Source organism: Amphibalanus amphitrite, unplaced genomic scaffold (genome assembly GCF_019059575.1).
Source record: "Amphibalanus amphitrite isolate SeventyFive unplaced genomic scaffold, NRLGWU_Aamphi_draft 001044F_arrow, whole genome shotgun sequence".
Classification (NCBI taxonomy): Eukaryota; Metazoa; Arthropoda; class Thecostraca; order Balanomorpha; family Balanidae; genus Amphibalanus; species Amphibalanus amphitrite.
This window is the reverse complement of record NW_024882538.1, coordinates 184,840-203,824: the sequence shown is the minus strand read 5'-3', so window position 1 is coordinate 203,824 and position 18,985 is coordinate 184,840. Positions and strand designations below refer to the sequence as shown.

The following is an 18,985-nucleotide window of genomic DNA, read 5'->3' as shown; positions in this document are numbered from 1 at the left end:
CACATGTTGTGAAAATTTCAGACCAAGGTCATTCAAGGTCAGGTCACCAGGTCACTTGAAGTGACCTCACCTCATAAAAACTTTCAATGTCTGTCATAGCTACACCGAGTGACCGATCGCTTTGAAACTTTCAGCGATTGCTAAGAGCAATAGCATGTACAAAATGTATATCTCAGAATTTTGATATCGATGACCTAAGGTCAGGTCAATTTTGCGACCTCCCCATTATAAGTCAATGGGAGAAAAATGAAATGCGCCTCTTTTGGATGAAAGACATTATAAACACTCCCAAACACCGAATTACAAGTGGTTTAGACACACTGAACTTGAAAATGGTGTCCGTGACCCTTGTTTATGCCCTGAGGTCATCTTAGGTCACGAATGGTATCTAACAGTTTTTCGCAAATAACTTTTGATAGAGGCATGCTAGAGCGATGAAAACGCCTTAGATGTGTTCAGCTCGACGATACGGATCGACTGATATGCAACATGACCCTTTCCGGTCAGGTCATGACCTTGACCTGAGGTCAAATTTTCAAGTTGACCTTTCAAGGTCAAGTTATAGGTCATTCGATGCGTCTTGACGAGAGGAACACGATGCCGGTAAAAGTAAGCTCGTACAAGGCTTGGGTCAAAAGTTATTGCAGAAAAACTGTTTTCGAAAAAATCGGCTATTTTTGCAGTTTTTGCCCCCTGCAGGCAAAACCGTTGACGTTAGGTCAAATCTGAGAGAATTACTCAGAAAGGGCGTTAATAGGGCTATCGAATGCGCTTTTCCCCGGCGCTGTAGCTCTATTGGTTCCCGAGTTATGCGTTGGCTTCTTGGAAATTTTTGACATTCGACCTGGAAATCGGCGAAATTTTGCCTTCAATGACCTCTGGTGACCTGACCTTTGACCTGACCAAAAAATTGACCGAAGTGATTTCGTCATTATTTTTTACGCTCTTTCGAACGCCGCCTTCCGCGTATCGCTACGTGGCCCAGGAGCCGAGTTACAAGGGGGGGTGTTCAAACACCCCCCCCCCCCCCAGCAGGGCGTGGAAATCCAGGACCCCCAGCAGGGCGCGGGTTAAGGAAAGTTACAAAGGTCACGTGGCCTAAATTTGCACAGCAGATTGTGGCCCACCCAGTAGAGCTAGAGCGCTAAAAATGGCACCAATCGACTCGCCAGCATCTAATCTTACTTTCCCAATACCCATTTGACCTCTCAATTTGTGGGCTATGTCGAAAATACACTTGCACAGCAGTTCTCGAGTAAAGGGATTGACCGAATTCCAAATCGAAGCACATCATCGGGTAGCCCACAGGCCGTATTAAGTTTCCTTAAAAACCGCTTCTCGATATGTGACCCCGTTTGATCTCGGCAGGGCAAAATGTACAAACAAATTTGGGCCACGTGACCTTTGCTGACCTCTGTAGGTCAAACGGCTGGGAGTGCCACCAAATGACTCGGACGTCAGGACCTACATTGTGTGCGAGTTTCAGCTTGATCGGATGTGTCCCGAATCTGGGCTGAATATGGGCTGAATCTGGGCTGCGACGTGGCTATGGAGTGTCGTTTATTTGTAGATTTAAAAATCGCTAGACCTGCGCTGACGTGACAAAGTCTAAGGGGGCATTCATATAGCCCCTTATAATCCGAAAACTGCAACTTTGAAATTAAATATCTCCGAATTGAAGCATTTCTCGATGTTGTGAGTGCCCGAACCGGTAATTGCAGGCCAGAGACCCAAATTTAGCTATCTCAGCTCAAAACTAATGTTAAGGTGGGATGGTCACTTTATTAGCCTCGCTTGTTTGAATAAACGGCTTTATGTAGCATGGTTTTAGGTATATTAGGACCTCTGTACCTAATGGCAATACAACCAAATATAGTGAATGGAGAAAGCACACAGGCACACACACACACACAGGACGCCCATGTGTGTGTGTGTGCGTGCGTGCGTGCGTGCGTGCGTGCGTGCGTGTGTGTGTGTGTGCCCCTATGACGCGCCGCCCCTGTGTGTGTCTGTGTGCGCCGCCCCTGTGACGCGCCGCCCCTGTGTGTGTCTGTGTGCGCCGCCCCTGTGACGCGCCGCCCCTGTGTGTGTCTGTGTGCGCCGCCCCTGTGTGTGTCTGTGTGCACCGCCCCTGTGACGCGCCGCCCCTGTGTGAGTCTGTGTGCGCCGCCCCTGTGTGTGTCTGTGTGCGCCGCCCCTGTGACGCGCCGCCCCTGTGTGTGTCTGTGTGCGCCGCCCCTGTGTGTGTCTGTGTGCGCCGCCCCTGTGTGTGTCTGTGTGCGCCGCCCCTGTGTGTGTCTGTGTGCGCCGCCCCTGTGTGTGTCTGTGTGCGCCACCCCTGTGACGCGCCGCCCCTGTGTGAGTCTGTGTGCGCCGTCCCTGTGTGTGTCTGTGTGCGCCGCCCCTGGGTGTGTCTGTGTGCGCCGCCCCTGTGTGTGTCTGTGTGTGCCGCCCCTGTGACGCGCCGCCCCTGTGTGTCTGTGTGCGCCGCCCCTGTGTGTGTCTGTGTGCGCCGCCCCTGTGACGCGCCGCCCCTGTGTGTGTCTGTGTACGCCGCCCCTGTGACGCGCCGCCCCTGGGTGCTGCAGGCGCCGCGGCCGGCAGCGGCCGGAGCAGGCGGCGGCGGCTCGCTGCTGGAGCTGGCAGGCGGCGGCGGCTCGCTGCTGGAGCTGGCCGCCGCCGCTCAGGAGGAGGACGGCGCCAGCGCGCTGCTCTCGCTGGCGGCCGGCGGCGGCGGCCAGTCGCCCGACCTGCAGTAGCGGCCCTCTGGCAGCACGCACCGGGCGCCCAGTGTCGACCCAGGCAGCCGCACTCGGCCGCGGCGCGCTGGCGTCGAGCGCAGCTCAGCACGCGGAGCACACGTTCAAACAGTTCTGCTTTGATTGGGACGTCACCTTTCGGGTTTTCTGTAGTTTATGACTCTGAACACAAAAGCGTCGTCTGCGTTGCGCCGCCGCCGAAGAGCGTCGTGTATGTTCTGCGGTTCAGCGCGCTCTCCCAGTCTGCGTGTCCCAGTCTGTGTGGCGCGCTGTCCCAGTCTGCGGGGCGCGCTGTCCCAGTCTGCGGGGCGCGCTGTCCCAGTCTGTGGGGCGCGCTGTCCCGGTCTGTGGGGCGTGCGCTGTCCCGGTCTGTACGATGCGCTGTCCCGGTCTGTACGATGCGCTGTCCCAGTCTGCGGGGCGCGCTGTCCCGGTCTGTACGATGCGCTGTCCCAGTCTGTGGGGCGCGCTGTCCCAGTCTGCGGGGCGCGCTGTCCCGGTCTGTACGATGCGCTGTCCCGGTCTGTGTGGCGCGCTGTCCCGGTCTGTACGATGCGCTGTCCCGGTCTGTGTGGCGCGCTGTCCCGGTCTGTACGATGCGCTGTCCCAGTCTGTGGGGCGCGCCGCTCGGCAGCTTCTCTGGTGGCGCTGGGGTTCGGCGTTCCCGGTGGCAGCCGATAGCTTGGCTGCTGTCTGTGTGGGAGGGGATTCCGGCGTTCGTGAAGCGCTCTGTCCACGGCCACCGAGGCAGTTCCGCGCAGTCCGGTCAGCGCCATGTTCACTGATCAGTGACTCGCACCAATTTCGGCCTGGTATTCACCTCTATGTGACCACATCTGAAGCGTAGAAAGGTTCAATAAATGCACATTTGATGATGTGTTTTGAACGCGCCTGTGCAGAGGCGTAACTTTGTGTACTTTTGGGGACAGGTGCCTCCCCCGCCCCCTACACCTTAAAACCTGCCACCCATCACTCCCGTTTGCCCCTCAACCTTTCGCGCCCCTCAACAGGCGTCCCGAGGGGCAAAGGAGCCCGCCCATTTGTAAGGGCGCCGCTCTAGCCGTTACCATTGCCGCTCTGGGTAGCGCCTTATCTCAGCCCTGTTGCAAAAACGGCACACTTAGCTGGGTGCAGCGCCCCATCGGTTCAAAAGAGCGCCCCTCGAGCCAAAATTGGCGCCCATCTGAATACACGGTTGTTGCATCATGCATGTCATCTCTTTTGCTAAGACTGACGCTCCTGGCACGAAAGGGCGACGTCCCACCCGACTCGCAACGGAACCCTGGAGGCCCTTTTGAGGCCGGTGAGGTCCTCCAGGTCCCTCTGGCCAATACCCTGTGCCATGGCTGCTGCTAGAACAGCACCCGGTCCGGCAGGCTATCCCCCTGGCTCCTGATGCCCCCCCCCCGCGCCGCGCCTGGCGCGCCTTGATATTTTCCCCACTGAAAGTTGCAATTTTGTCTAATGACGATTAAAGCCTTATTAATTGTTATTCATATGCAATAATAAAAAAGTGGCTTTCGACCTGAATATTTCTCCAGTGACCTCAGGTCAGGTCATTTTTGTGACCTGTCCTTTATACCTAAGTCAGTGGCAGAATTAGGTATCGGCTACCACCGAAACGCATCTGACCGGTTCAAATACTTTTGAATCATGTTGAGTTGGGCTATAATTGATGACACTGGTGCAGCTTTGCATCAATGACCCGCTGAAAGGTCATCCGGGGTCACCCATTGAACACAGAACAATAATTTTCCTTTTTTGTCTGTACCTTTTGATCTAATAGAGAAAGAGACTTGGAACAGGCAACATTGTGTTTCCTTTGGCCTAGCGCTAGTTCGCTTTGAATTTCTATATCGATGACCTAAGGTCAGCTCAATTTCTTGCCCACCCGATTAAAAGTCAATTGGGGAAAAATCAGCTCCCTTATTTTTACACTAAAACGCGTCGGAATTGCCTAATATACCATGAGTGACTTCATACACGATCAAATTTGACTATTTTGAAACCTGTTTTGCTCTTGGGCAGCAGTAAGGTCATGTGACGTCATTAAAGGTCACCAAAGTTTTTTTTTGCTAATAACTCCTACAGGTTCAAGATACAGCCGCGCAGATGGGCTCATTATGTTCAGCTCATCAAGGCGCATCGAATGATATATATATGATGACCTTGAGGTCACGTGACCTAAGGTCAACTTTAACCTTGAGGTCACGTGACCTAGGTCAACTTTGACCTTGACCTTTCGAGGTCAGCATAGATATGTTTCGACGTGGATCAACGAGAGGATCACGATGGTGCTATTAGTTTGTTCCTAGCTGGCATACGTCGAAAGTTATTCGAGAAAAACTTCATAATTTCATATAAATGTAGTGCCGCTATGTTGACTTTTGTTTACCCCTGTGACGTCATCTTTACCTAACCTCAAAATGACCTCCGTAAAAATTGTAGATCTTATCTGTGTGTATCCTGTGCCGATTACCGCTTGTCGCTATCTTGCTTTGTTCTCGAGATCTCGCTGTCGCTCCCGCTCGTAATAAAAGGCAGGTCATAAAAATGACCTGACCTGAGGTCAACGCAGGCCGAAAGCCAATTTTTTATTATTGCATATGAATGCCAATTGATAAGGCTTTAATCGTCATCAGACACAATTGCAACTTTCAGTGGGGAAAATATCAAGGGTCACTCTTTGAAAAATAGGTCAAGAGGTCAAGTGATCAAAGTTTTCAAAAAATTGAAAATCCGAGATAGTCAATATGTTCGTTAGTTGATTGCAAGCTGAACCATAAAAAAAAAATTATCATAGAAAATGAATAGTTTCTGAGTTATAAGCCGCCAAAATAATAGGGTTGCGGCATGATCTCCAGGAATTGCCCGAGGCTATATCTCGGAAACCGTTGTTCGAAGGAAAAAATGCTTGCCGCAGTTGGCTTCCCCGCCCATGACAACCCCTTAGACCAGTTTTAAACGAAAAATAAAATATGTGGGTGTCAAAGTTTTTTTTTGTCGATCTATCGTGGAATGCCCCCAGTGCTCTCCTGGGTAGTGATATGATACCATTCCTGTTGCTAAAACGGCACACTTTGCTGGGCGCAGCGCCCCAACGATTCATAAAACTGCGACCCACCGGTATAGGATCACTGAAGCACATACATTAGATTGGCACCTGCATTTTATTCAAATGATATATCACGACGCCAGCACTGAGCTCTGGCACCAACATCTGTCAACAACAAATCCAAGAACGAAGGTGCCGTCCGCCTCCGCCCGCGTGGCCGACGTCTACTGGTGACAACTAGCTGTCTGACTGCGGCCTCGGCCGACGTCTACTGGTGACAACTAGCTGTCTGACTGCGGCCTCGGCCTGGTCGGCGGCCGGCCCGGCGCCACCACCAGTCCCACACACTCACACAGACAGACGCACGCCGACAGAAGCGCGCAGCCGAGCGGCGGCAACAGCGCTGACCACAGGAGCCGGCCACTGGGCGGGCCCATCCGCGGCGCGTGGGCGGGCCCATCCGCGGCGGCAACAGCGCTGACCACAGGAGCCGGCCACTGGGACCACAGGAGCCGGCCACTGGGCGGGCCCATCCGCGGCGCGTGGACGGGCCCATCCGCGGCGCGTGGGCGGGCCCATCCGCGGCGCGTGGACGGCCCGGTATGGGGCTACCTACTCAACTCGGCCTGTAGACACTACGGACGCGGCGCCGTCTGGCGGCCCGGGCCCGGCGCCGTGCCACCGCGCCACGGCCGCGGCCCGGCGCGCCGCGGCAGCGGCTGACTAGTGGCGGCCCCGCCGCGCCGGCGGCGAGTCTCAGCTGGCCGGCGTCTCTCAGCTGCCGCCGGCGGCGCCCGCCAGCGGCAGGCAGTCGTACGCCTCCAGCGCCGACATCACCACGTACACCAGCCAGAGCAGCAGCAGGAACAGAGACGAGGCCGCCTTGATGGCGCGCGGACCGCCCAGCTCGCCGCCGACGCGAGGGTGCCGCCGCAGCAGCATCAGGCCGATGGCGAGCGCCGCCTCGCAGCAGTACAGCGTCACGGAGAAGGCCAGGCTGCGCACAGGGGGGGGGGGAGTCAGCGCCGCCTCGCAGCAGTACAGCGTCACAGAGAAGGCCAGGCTGCGCACAGGGGAGGGGGGGGGGGAGTCAGCGCCGCCTCGCAGCAGTACAGCGTCACAGAGAAGGCCAGGCTGCGCACAGGGGAAGGGGGGGGGGAGTCAGCGCCGCCTCGCAGCAGTACAGCGTCACAGAGAAGGCCAGGCTGCGCACAGGGGGGGGGGGGGAGTCAGCGCCGCCTCGCAGCAGTACAGCGTCACGGAGAAGGCCAGGCTGCGCACAGGGGAGGGGGAGGGGGGGGGAGTCAGCGCCGCCTCGCAGCAGTCTCCCTTATACACCTTTTTGCACCACAAATCGGCATTTGGTCATTCAATTTCGACACTTTGCATTGGATATCGACAGAGCTACCTCCATCTAGACATGCCTCACACATTTATAATTATTTCATCAATGTTAAAATATCACCGGTTCATATTCGATCTGTTGCGTCGAATTTCGACAGGGGCATTGAATTTCGACAATGGTCAGCTGTAAATGAAGAACTGCATTTGTTTTTGACATTTTACAATCAATTCTGGCTATGGTTGTTTTGCTTTTTATAGATTTAAAAAGCAAAATCGGCAAATCGGCATTAAAATTGCCTTACAATGTGAAAGCGCTTGGTTGCTAATATATATTTAAGTAGGTCAGAGGTCAGGTCAAGGTCAGGTCAAGGGTACAAAATGCAAGTTTCTACAGTATCGGACTTGCACCGTAGTTGCCGAAGAATTGACTGAGACTGATTGCCCAAAACGTGTTCTTAGACTACCAAGACAATATTCGTTGCATACAATGTCATTCAAAGGTCAAGGTCAAGGTCAGGTCAGGTCAGGCCACCAAAAACAAAATATAGAAAAGGGCATGTGCGACACATGTTTTATGGGTCATTTTACTCATAGAATTCAATAGGCACACTCAATAAGTGATATGGACCACCTCTGGATGAATTTCAGGTCGAGGTCAGGTCAAGGTCAGGTCAAGTGAGGTCAAATTTTGAAGTTGGTTGTTAAGGCCTAAAAAGGTGTCTATCTGATGCAGTTTTTCACGGCGAATCGAATGGTGCTATTTTTGTTTCCGTACGAGTTCTAGAACTTCAAAAAAAAAAATCATTTTTCAAAAAAATTCGTGTGTCGTGACGTCATAAAATTATGAATAACTCCCACATTTTTGAACCGATTCTTCTAAAAAATTGGTATGTAGGTGCACATAGACTAACTTCTCTGACATATATTCCGGTTTTTTCGATACACTCAAAATTTTGGATTTTATAATTATTTGCCCAAAAAAGTCATTTTTTAAGAAAAAAAAAATGGGCCAAAATCAAAAAATTTCAAAAAACCGAGATAGCCACTTGATAGACAAAGTAGAATCACGTATAACCTTTTCGTTACGTCTTGATTCCTTTAAAAATGAAGATGTTAGCGGCGTTTGAAATTTTGCCGTTTTTGAGGCGAAAATAGCGAACATGACGTCACCAAAACGCCAATTTCTCAAAAAAAAAAATCCGACGGATTTCGCTCAAATTTTCAGGGAACGTGTCACATTGATATATGATAAGATACTAAAAGTTTGACGTCGCTGGCGTAACGCGTTTAGAAGTTATTGGCGAAAAACGGGAGGGGGGCAGATTCTGCCCCCCCCCCCCAGCCCCGTGCGGGTTAACGCACGAGTGCTCCATTCCATTCACGAGTGCGTTAAAACCATTTATGCACGGAAACCATGTGTTAAACTAATTAATACATGCTTACCGGTGCATCTGTCAGTACCGGGAGGCACATTCTGTCAGTACCGGGCGGCACAGTCTGCCAGTACCGAGCGGCATAGCCTGCCAGTAGCAGGCGGCACAGTCTGCCAGTACCGAGCGACTGCTGCCAGTACTGAGGTACACTGGCACGCGGCGGCTGCCAGTGCTGAGGTACACTGGTGTCCAGCTGCGGAGTACCAGAGCGAGAACATGTGCTGGGAACAGGCGACTGTCCCGCGCCAGCGCAGCGTTCAACCAGCTCCCATGTGGCGTGCGGTGCCTGACTGGAGCTGCTTTCAAACGTCGGCTCAAACAGCTGTTACTTAACGAGACTGGAGTTGGATGACTGAGTGTTGTGTTCTGCGAGGTTTAATGTCTATTTTAGTTCATCATCATCTGTTTTATGTTAACCCGCGAACCGACGGGGGGTTGACCGCCCCCCCCCCCGAGGTTTTCGTGAATAGCGCAAAAACCGCGGCGCGTAGCGCCGCGAAATTTAGCGCGACCTTTCCCTCATCAATTTTACACATGGTGTGCAAGTTTGAACCTCCTACCATTCAAGGTCAGGTCACCAGGTCACTTCGAATGACCCAGCCTCAAATCACTTTTTTGAAACTTTGTAACCGTATCAGAGCTACAGTAGACGACGGAGGCTTTTGAAAGTCACAGGATGTAACGAGGTCATTAGTAGCTACAATTTGTATATCTCGGAATTTCGATATCGATGACCTAAGGTCAGGTCCATTTCTTGACCTCCTCATTATAAGTCAATGGGGGGAGGGGGAATCAACTCCCTGTTTTTTTTTTCTCACTAAAACGCGTCGGAATGGCCTAATTTACCAGTGGCGGATCCAGGGGGGGGGGCAAAATGGGCATTTGCCCCTCCGAAACGGCATAATTTTAACATTACGCCTATGGAAGAGGCATGGAAAGAAGCAATAAATTGTTATGGTTTGCCCCCCCCCCCCAAAAAAAAAAACTCAGCTGGATCCGCCACTGTAATATACCATGATAGACTTCAGATACGATCAACCTTGACTACCTCGAGGCCTTTTTGCTCTTGGGCAACTGTAAAGTCATGTGACGTCATCTAGGGTCACTAAAGGTTTTTTTCTTATAACTCGTCACAGGAAGAAGATACAGCCGGCGCCGCGCGGATGGTCTCGTCGTGTTCAGCTTGTCAAGGCGCATCGAATGATAAACATGATGACCTTGAGGTTACGTGAGCTGAGGTTAACCTTTGACCTTGACCTTTCGAGGTCAACACATATATCATTCGATGCGGATTGACGAGAGGATCACGATGGTGCCCTTAGTTTGTTTCTAGCTTGGCTAGTCCGAAAGTTATTCGAGGAAAACTCTCCTCATATCTAGCGCCGCAATTTTGACTTTTTTTTACCCCTGTGACGTCATCTTTGACCTGACCTGAAAAAAGCCTGTGTAAAAATTGTAGACCTTGTCCGTGCGTACCCCATGCCGTTTACCGCTTGTGTCTATCTTGCTTCGTTCTCGAGATCTTAGGGGGCGAGGCGGTCAACGCCCCCCCCCCCCCCGCGTCGGTTCTAAGTTGGCGCAGCCCCGTCGGTGCGCGGGTTAATGGACATGCTGTGACTCGGGTGCGGAAGAGCCACTGTATATACCGTGGATGTACCTTCAAATATATTACGATTACGATTAGGATAATGGCACGCGGCTGCTGCCAGTACTGAGGTATACGCAACCGGTGCGTGGGTAAAGTCTTTATCAATCAGCCCGTACCCGGCTGTCCGAGGGTGGCGTTACAAAACTGAACAGCGCCCTGTGCTGTAAGCGGTAGCTCATTTCAGCCCCACAGTCAGCCTCAGACAGCTATCCGACCGATCGTCTGTCGCTCATGCACAAACTGTTAACGTCAGAGGCAGTCATCCCAGAGACCTCTCCCTCAAGTAGCTCGGCGCTTCTGATGCTAATTAGTGACGGCTGCGGGCGGGCCCGCGGCCGCAGCGTGCTCTCACTTTCCGGGGTCGACCTCGAAGGCGGAGTCGCGCCACCAGTGCACCACGGCCGCCAGCGTCCAGGCCACGCCGATGCCCAGGAAGACGTTGACGCCGTTGGAGCCGGTGACGTTGCCGACGGAGGCGTCAGCGTACCTGTCCTGGACGGCGGCCACCTTACTGGCGAAGGTGTCTGCGGCAGCGGCGCGCGCCGGGGGGGGGGGCGAGGTCAGCCGCGGTCAAACACCGCCACCGGCCGCAGCGCGCCACTCGCACTCGGTCACGGTTTCACCTGACAAATATTTCAACGGCGTGTTACGTTGCTGATATTGCGAAAGTTACCGTTAATGTGTTCGATTTGCAACACCACAGCGGCTGACGGTGCTGCGAAACGGTGCTACCACCGCGCATCGGCGCCGCCCACCGCAACACGCTACTGATAAACATAACGGGCGCGTTCAACGCTCTGCTTCCACTGACCGTCACTGCTTCACAGCAAACTATTCGTGCACATTTGGTTAGCGATAGCAGAACCAGGCCGGCACCGAGCGCCGTGGAGCGGCCAGTCCACATTTCCACCCACAGCCAGCACAGCCATGCAAGTTATGTTATATCAAACACATAGATCCCTAAGAGCCAGTGTGCGACAGTAAGCGACATGCAACCAGAACATGCCAAGCACATGCCACTAAAAGGTTGGTTGGTTATCAGGCACGTAGGTAGAAGTATCTAAGTGAGGTGGCAATAGGTATGTAGGCTGGAGGTCAAGCACTGAAAGCGGGGTGGGTGGGGAGAGGACAGCAGACGGAGCGGCCGCCGGCCCTATCGGCGGCGGGCAGCGAACGGACCGTGGCGACTTCAGGGCCAACCGCGGCGCCTCTCTGCCGAGAAGGGCCCGGCACGGCGGCTCATTATTGTCCACAGTCGAGCACCATGAAGCCGGTCATTAGCTCATCCATCTATGGTTCATTACATAGCCACATTAGCTGATGGCCTGACCTCTGTTATGAAGGGAATATGGCAGCCACTGCGCGGCTGTCATATCGGTGCGCCTTTATTTGATCCCGGCTGCCAGTAGACGGAGTGTGTTCGGACGGAGCCGTCTCTGGATCTTTTACCAGAACCAGCCCGCTGAGGTCATACAGATATTAGCTTTGTGCCTGAGAGGTTAAATTGATCAGCATACGAGCTCCTAACACGAATGAGAGACTCAAACCGAGCTCTCGAAATGCCCAGCGAAACCCCGGGACACGAAGGAGCCGGGGCGGCGAGGTCCGGCAGACCATTTGGTCTGTGAGGGGCGATGGAAAGTCTATGACTGGGTCTGTGACTGGGTCTCTGACTGGGATCGGGTATGTGACTGGGTTACAGGGTCTGTGGTTGGGTCTGTGACTGTGACTGGGTCTGTGACTGGGCTAGAGGGTCTGTGACTTAGTCTGTGGCTGGGTCTGTGACTGGGTCTGTGACTGGGCTGGAGTGTCTTCGACTGGAACTGTCCCAAAATAAGCACGGGCTGCAGGACTGTGACTGAGTCTGGGCCCGGGTCTGGGGCTGGGACGGTACCTGGTACTCTGGCACGGGCTGTAGGACTGGGTCCGGGTCCGGGTCTGGGTCTGGGTCTGGGACGTATACCTGGCACGCTGGTGCCCAGCGCCACGATCGAGATGGCCGTGACGCCGTCCCGCAGGTGGATGGTGCAGCCAAAGTGGGAGGCCAGGTCACCGATGACGGCCGTCAGCAGGCCGATCAACACGATCGAGACAAAGAAGCACGGGTAGCCGCTGCGCATCTCTGCCAACACCAGAACCTCGTCAGAGGCTACACCAGTGGCCAGGCCGACACGCCGCATTTTTAGTCAGGGGCCGCCCTTGCAATTTCTTGGTGTTACGATGGAGATTTGACCTCTTTGGGGATGCAGACTGGCCCGGAGAAGGCTCCGTCAAGAGGACGGCGGCTGAGGAGCGGTCGGCTGGGTCGATGTGAGCGCGTCGTGTGGTGCGGCGAGTCGGGGGGCGCCGAGCGGTGTAAACAGCGGCGCCAATGGCCGGCGCCGCCGACGGAGAGTGGCGCCCGACCGCATCGATCGGCCGCCGGCCGGCAGGGGCGGCTTGCGGCCTCGGCAGCGGCCACCGACACGCCAGCGGCAGCCAGTGCCTCCCTCCGGTATATGGAGGCTGTCAGACGGAGCCGCGGCCAGTCCGTGGCCACGACAGGACAGTCCGGGGGCCCAGGACAGGGCCCAATGAACAAGCTTACTGAAGGATACATGAATGACTTACACTGACCGTAACTAAAAACAAAATTACCAACTAAACTTCCTAGCAGCTTTTCCAGGAAAAAACCATAGTCACGTATGCATGGGACAGTTCTGATCGTTTTGCAAGTAAAATTTATTGGACTTAAGAGAAATGACACCGAGAAGTGGCCTTTGAACCCGTACTTGGTGGGAAGCTTCAGCAAACGCTTACTTTCGTCATGTGGTTTCGCGTGGCGGATATGGTCACGCAAATATCCCAAATAGTAAGTACGTGTATGAAACAGGTCCGGATAGAAAAACACTTGACATCTCTGAACAATTATTTTCCAAAGTAAATGCGTAAACAATCCTGTAATGATATCAATGAGTAAAAAAGCGAGCCCGAAAGTATCAGAGACTGGGTAAAGTACTGCCACAAAATGCTACATTCGTACGACACACGGTGCGCAGCTGGCCGCATGGCCAGACGGGACCGCAGGCATTCCTAGGCTCTGCAGGCAGTGCTGCTGCTGCTGCTGCTGCTGCTGCTGCTCAGCTACTGCTGATGCTGCGGTCAGACGGTCGGCCCACCTGCAGTCGACCGTCCCCCTATATCCGACCTCGGTCCCACCCACCTGGCACCGAGGTGCCCAGCGCCACCAGCGTGATGGCGTTGACGGTGTCTCTGAGGCCGACCGTGCAGCCAAAGTGGGAGGCCGCGTCACCGATGACGGCCGTCAGCAGGCCGATGCACAGGATGGCCACCAGGAACGCCGGGTAGCCCCAGTAAAAGCCTGTGGCCGGGCCGGGGTGGCAATCAGCGCGGCCACAGGATGGGGCGCACCGGGGAAGGTGGACCGCCGAGGGTGCCGGCCCGGTACCCAGCCACAGGAACGAGACAAAGCCGCGTGCTCACCTTTCGAGGTCTGACTTTGAAAAAAAAACGGAGCTTTCCGCTTCAACTCAGAATTAGGACGCTTACAAAGATAGCATTTATCATGCCTTTTGAATTCGTCTTCTTCCAAGTATATGTGTTACGGGCCAAGTGCGAAGGCTAGTCCGTTTGCGAACGGACTAGTCCATTCGCGAATGGACTAGGCCGTTTGCGAATGGCGGTCCGTTTGCAAACGGACTAGTCCGTTTGCGAATGGCCGGCCATTCGCGAATGGCCTAGGCCGTTTGCGAACGGACGGGTTTGTGGCGTTGCACTTAGCCGCCGGAAGCATGGATCCTCGGATTGGGGTACGATTCCGAATGAATGGGGGACCGCTGGTCGATGCAGGGGCGTCGCCGACGGGGGGATCGGAGGGGTCCGGACCCCCCCCCACACACACATTCTTGAAAATATGCCGGTCCGACGCCCCCCCCTCCCCCCACACACACTTTTGGCCACGAAAATCGATCAAGAATAAAATAAAATATTTTAAATATTTTAAAAACGATTTTGGTGCATTCTCAAAATAAAATTGTCTAAATCCGAGGAGTTTTCAGTATTTGGTGGGGATTACTTTGACTGACCGTCCGACCAGATCCCCTAGTCGAAAATCCGTGGCGACGCCACTGCGTCTATATGTTTAGTTTGTTCTCCGGAGCAGATCTGCGAGCTGGCGCAACTCTGGGTTAAGGTCTCCACACACCTGGTCCATTCGGGATGCGACTTTCCGCTGAACCCTGCACAACGCGGAAATTATAGCAACGTGTTGCCGCTGGCCAGGCTTCGGCCACCGATCTGGATCTGGGAAGGTCAAATATCCCCGTGACCTTCGAACAGCGGAGAGTCGCGTGGTGTGCGGAGACCATTAGTACCGTGCTCCGGGCTCCCGCTGATGACCCGACCTGACCTTGGTCGAGTTTGTGGCGCTCGATTCATTCTGCTCTGGTGTGGTGTACCGGGACGGTGCGGCTTGTGTGTGGTGAGTGCGGTGCGGTGAGTGTTCGAAAAACTGTTGTGTTGCATTGCATTTAACAATACGCGCACTGCAGGGGGGGTTGCTTTCAACCCCCCTGTGGTTTTTCACAGATCACGAGAAAACGGCGGCGCGCAGCATTTATGTAAGCATTTTCCGGTTGAGTTACCAATACTTTGCACGCATCATTTCACACGGGACTTTGCACATGCCAAGTTGACTTGCCAAGTTGACGTCACTTTGCTGGATATTTCGCACTTGGCCTGACTTCGCACTTGGACTGGGAGCATAAACGCCCGTCCATTTGCAAACGGCCTAGGCCAACTGCAATAACGCACATGGACTAGTCCATTCGCAAACGGCCTAGTCAAAATGCGTTATCGCACTTGGACTAGGCCATTCGCGAATGGACTAGCCTTCGCACTTGGCCCGCAACATATGCACTTCTCCGTTTGCTTCCACTATAAGCACAGTAGCAGTCGGCAAAGTCCCCTTTCTATAGTGTCTCGTAAACCTTATCACAGTGTACTTGATCTAAGATAGGGAAACAGTGACTTTAGTAGTAGCAGTAGCCTTCCCCTTCGGTACGGAAAGAGCCAGAAGCCACATTGTGCGAAATATGTTGAATACGCAGGACATTTGAGGACTGCTGTCCTCCTCGTGGTCAGAAATCGCTTCCACCTGTAGTCCAATCATTACGAGCAAGCGCAAAGCGAGTCATTTAAATATGACGGAAAAATCCCAGCATGAGCGACTCGGTCCAGATGCCCGTGAAGTTAGCCAACATTCAGCACGACAAAATTTGCAACGTGGAGCTATAGTCATACAAACTGGGTTGTAGGTCAATTCGAGCACGCTTGTGATGAATATCACCCTTAAAATTACTGCAAAAGAACGGAAATCCCCAGAAGGTTTTTTAAAAAATGACAGAGTGTACCCTTTTCCGGGAAAACGATGCATTCCACGGCATTGCAACAGGTCCCATATGAAAGAGCGCCCTAAAATGCAGGTGGGTCATCTTTCCGATTTTTAATTAAGGGGCCCTTGTCCCTTAAAAAATAAAACCAGTAAAACGCCTTATAGGGCGACAAACGAAGCGAGTGAGAGGGTGATCCTTGCACTTGCGAAATTGTGAGGGGTACCTCCATCTGACTTGTGCACGGCACCCTTCTAACCGGTCTTTAGCAATGTGCCTATTTTGAGCGCAATCGGCCAAGCCGTTCTCGAGATCTGGAAGCGGCACCCTGCACGTGCGCACGTGCAAAATGGGTCCTAACTGACTTTTGCACGGCACCCTACTAACCAGTCCCGAACCATGTAGGGGAGAGTGGGGTAAGATGCCCAGGGTGGGAAAGACGCCCCACCCCCTCTAGCGGGGAAACAAAGAATCGAACCTGGAAATTAATGTTCTTAGCGTAAAGCGGAAGCCTGCCTTGTTAACTGCACAAAAATTTGCGAAGCTCAGTTGGGCAACTGCTGGCTGGTGATTGCATGTTTTTTATTTGCTGCTTTCAAAAAATATTTTGGCGTCAAAACATTGTAAATATCAAAGAAGGTAGATAATTTTTGCGTCCCTTGCTATAGTCATGATACATTAACATGCGTGTACTGTGTCCCAAACAGTTTGTTTCAGGGTGTAGTTTTATGGCTAACAAATTGTGCTGATTTAATGTTACTTCGGTACCTTGGGGTAAGATGCCCCCTGTCCTGATGGGGAAAGACGCCCCCCTAAATCCGTAGGTTGTCCTTCAAGCAGCCCGTCAAATTTTTTATTACATAATTGTGATGAGAGACAAAAGCCGATCTGGGACTATTGAGAGTCCGGTACGGTCGGGTGCTCCCCATGCCGGTCTCTCGGCCCACACAGCGACTTTTTGGGCGGCATCTGACTCTGAGAGCCCTCACGACGGCCTCTGCGGGCCCCATTATTGGTTCCAGGGCCCCTCACGACATCCTTTGAGGGCTCCCACGTTGGCTCCACGGGCCGCGCTGGCATCTGAGGTCCCCACGATGGGCTCGAGAGCCCTCAAGCATCATGAAGACCTATAAGGGCCCCACAGTGGTCTCCAAACGCCACCACGAAGGCTTGTTTGGCCGCGCTGGACTAAGATGGCCCTAACGATGACCTCTGAAGCCCCTTACGACTACTTTTGAGGGCCCTTACGATGACGTTTGGTGTCTACTGCAGGCTCGAAGGGACTATTGATTCGTTCAGGCGATTCACGTGCCTATTTATGTCACTTTTAGTGCAGGGGGCATCTTACCCAACGCCAGGGGGCGTCTTTTCCACCCTGTGGGGTAAGATGCCCCCTTTCACTTCTTTAGGAAAATGCTTAATAGCAAAACAAGTTATCATATTTCAGGCACGAAAGTCTGATATTTTTGGAGAAAAATTATGTCGGCTTCCGTTGAAACTCCAAGTTTTGGCTTTCCGATCGTCATTTTCGAATAATATATGACATAGTCAAACCCTGGGCATCTTTCCCCACTCTCCCCTACCAAAGTTCAGCGCAATCGGTCCAGCCGTTCTCGAGATCTGGAATCGACCCCTGCACGTGCGCACGTGCAGCAGCACCCCAACTGTGGCACATCGATATGCGGTTCAAAAGTTATTCGTGAAAAAAAATTATCCAAAACAGCTATTTTCACATTATTTGACCTATGGAGGCTTAACCGTTGACCTGAGGACAATTTTGATGATGACCTTATAAATAAAACAAAAGCTATCGATGGCCATTCCATGCGTTTTTCAAGTTATCATAGTTCCTGAGATAACGGTGTTTTCTGAAAAATATGATGACATTTGACAAATTTTGACCTTTGATGACCTCTGGTGACCCCAATATTGCTCTAAGATGAAAAATGACTGAATACTTTCAAACGTACGCATTGAGAGCATCGACTGCTTTTTACCGCGTCTTTCTAGCCCTCTTAGTTTTTTAATTAGAGGTGGGTTGTAACATATGCCCCCCCCCCCCCACTATGGCGAAGCTGGCTGATACCGCCACTGGGGCGCGGGTTAATAGAATAAAAAACCTAAAAAATCACCTTTTTCCGGGAAAACGGTCCATTGCAAGGCGTTGCAACTGGTCCCAAATGAAAGAAAGCCTTAAAATGCAGGTGGGTCATCTTTCCGATTTTATTTATATAAAGAGCCCTTGTCCCTTAAAAATCAAAAACCCTAAAAAATACAGAGTGTACGTTTTTCCGAGAAAACGATGCATTGCACGGCGTTGCATATGGTCCCAATTGAAATAAAGCCTTAAAATGCAGGTGGTTCATCTTTCCGATTTTTCATTCAAGGGACCCTTGTCCCTTAAAAAAATCAAAAACCCTAAAAAGTCACAGAGTGTACCTTTTTCGGGGGAAACCGTGCATTGCACGGCGTTGCAAATGGTCCCAAATGACAGAACGCCCTAAAATGCAGGTGGATCATCTTTCCTATTTTTATTTAGGTGCCTTTGTCCCTTAGCCCTTAGAAAAATAAAAAACCCTTAAAAATCACAGAGTGTACCTTTTTCGGGATAAACCGTGCATTGCACGGTGCTGCAAATGGCCTCAAATGACAGAACGTCCTAAAATGCAGGTGTACCCGCCTCAGAGACCGCCAATATGTCAGCAGCAGCCGTCGCTCCAAGTGGCGCTCGCGACTCGCAGTCTGCATCAGTCCTCTGCACGTCCAGGGCGGACCATCCCGGCCACGGGCAGCCACGGATGTTTTCGGTGGCAGTGCCGTGCTTCATTAGCGGCGCTTAACCACTGCTAATAAATTTTACAGAAATGCGTTTAGATTTTCATTACGGAGCGAGTGAAGCGAGCGGAGTCTATCCTTAGATTAACGGAAATTTCTGAGTATGAGCGGCCGGCCGGCCGGCCGGCCGTAGTCACGATTTTGCGACGCTTATATCTCAGCAACCACTTGACCGATTTACATGCGGTAATTTTTGTAGGGTAGCTTCATTCCTTCTACCAAGTATTGGACTATTCCCGATGCATGTGGGTGACTCCTTATGCGCGTGCCACGTGCAAAACGAAGAGGTGTCAGTTTTGTAATAGTTGCACTATCTCGGTAACTACTTGGCCGATTGCGCTGAAAGTTGGCATGTAGGTAGGCACCCACTAGGCAATGCATATCCATGTGCCAGAGTTGGGGTGCTGCTGCACGAGCGCACGTGCAGCGGTCGTTTCCAGATCTCGAGAACGGCTGGGCCGATTGTGCTCAAATTTGGCACATCGCTGGAGACAGGGCATATTTTAACAAATTTTTACTGC

General features: G+C 52.7%; 2 protein-coding genes across 6 annotated transcripts in view; one reads left to right on the top strand and one right to left on the bottom strand.

Annotated features, from left to right (window-relative positions):
• Positions 1-3,631, top strand: part of LOC122369515 (lysine-specific demethylase 5A-like) — a 56,657-nt gene extending 53,026 nt beyond the window's left edge. The window contains exon 13 of the mRNA XM_043344313.1: positions 2,589-3,631. Within this exon, the coding sequence (XP_043200248.1) occupies positions 2,589-2,759 (171 nt within the window). The 3' untranslated portion in view covers positions 2,760-3,631. The remainder of the gene's footprint in view (positions 1-2,588) is intronic.
• A 2,284-nt stretch (positions 3,632-5,915) lies between these two features.
• LOC122369514 (sodium/calcium exchanger 2-like) overlaps positions 5,916-18,985 on the bottom strand; it is a 52,948-nt gene continuing 39,878 nt past the window's right edge. For 2 of the 5 annotated variants that reach the window (XM_043344309.1, XM_043344311.1), the window contains 2 exons: positions 10,592-10,763; positions 5,916-6,811 (listed from right to left, as the gene is read on the bottom strand). In XM_043344309.1, coding sequence (XP_043200244.1) covers positions 6,589-6,811; positions 10,592-10,763 — 395 coding nt within the window. In that variant the 3' untranslated portion in view covers positions 5,916-6,588. The other 3 variants (XM_043344308.1, XM_043344310.1, XM_043344312.1) reach the window with 3 other exon arrangements.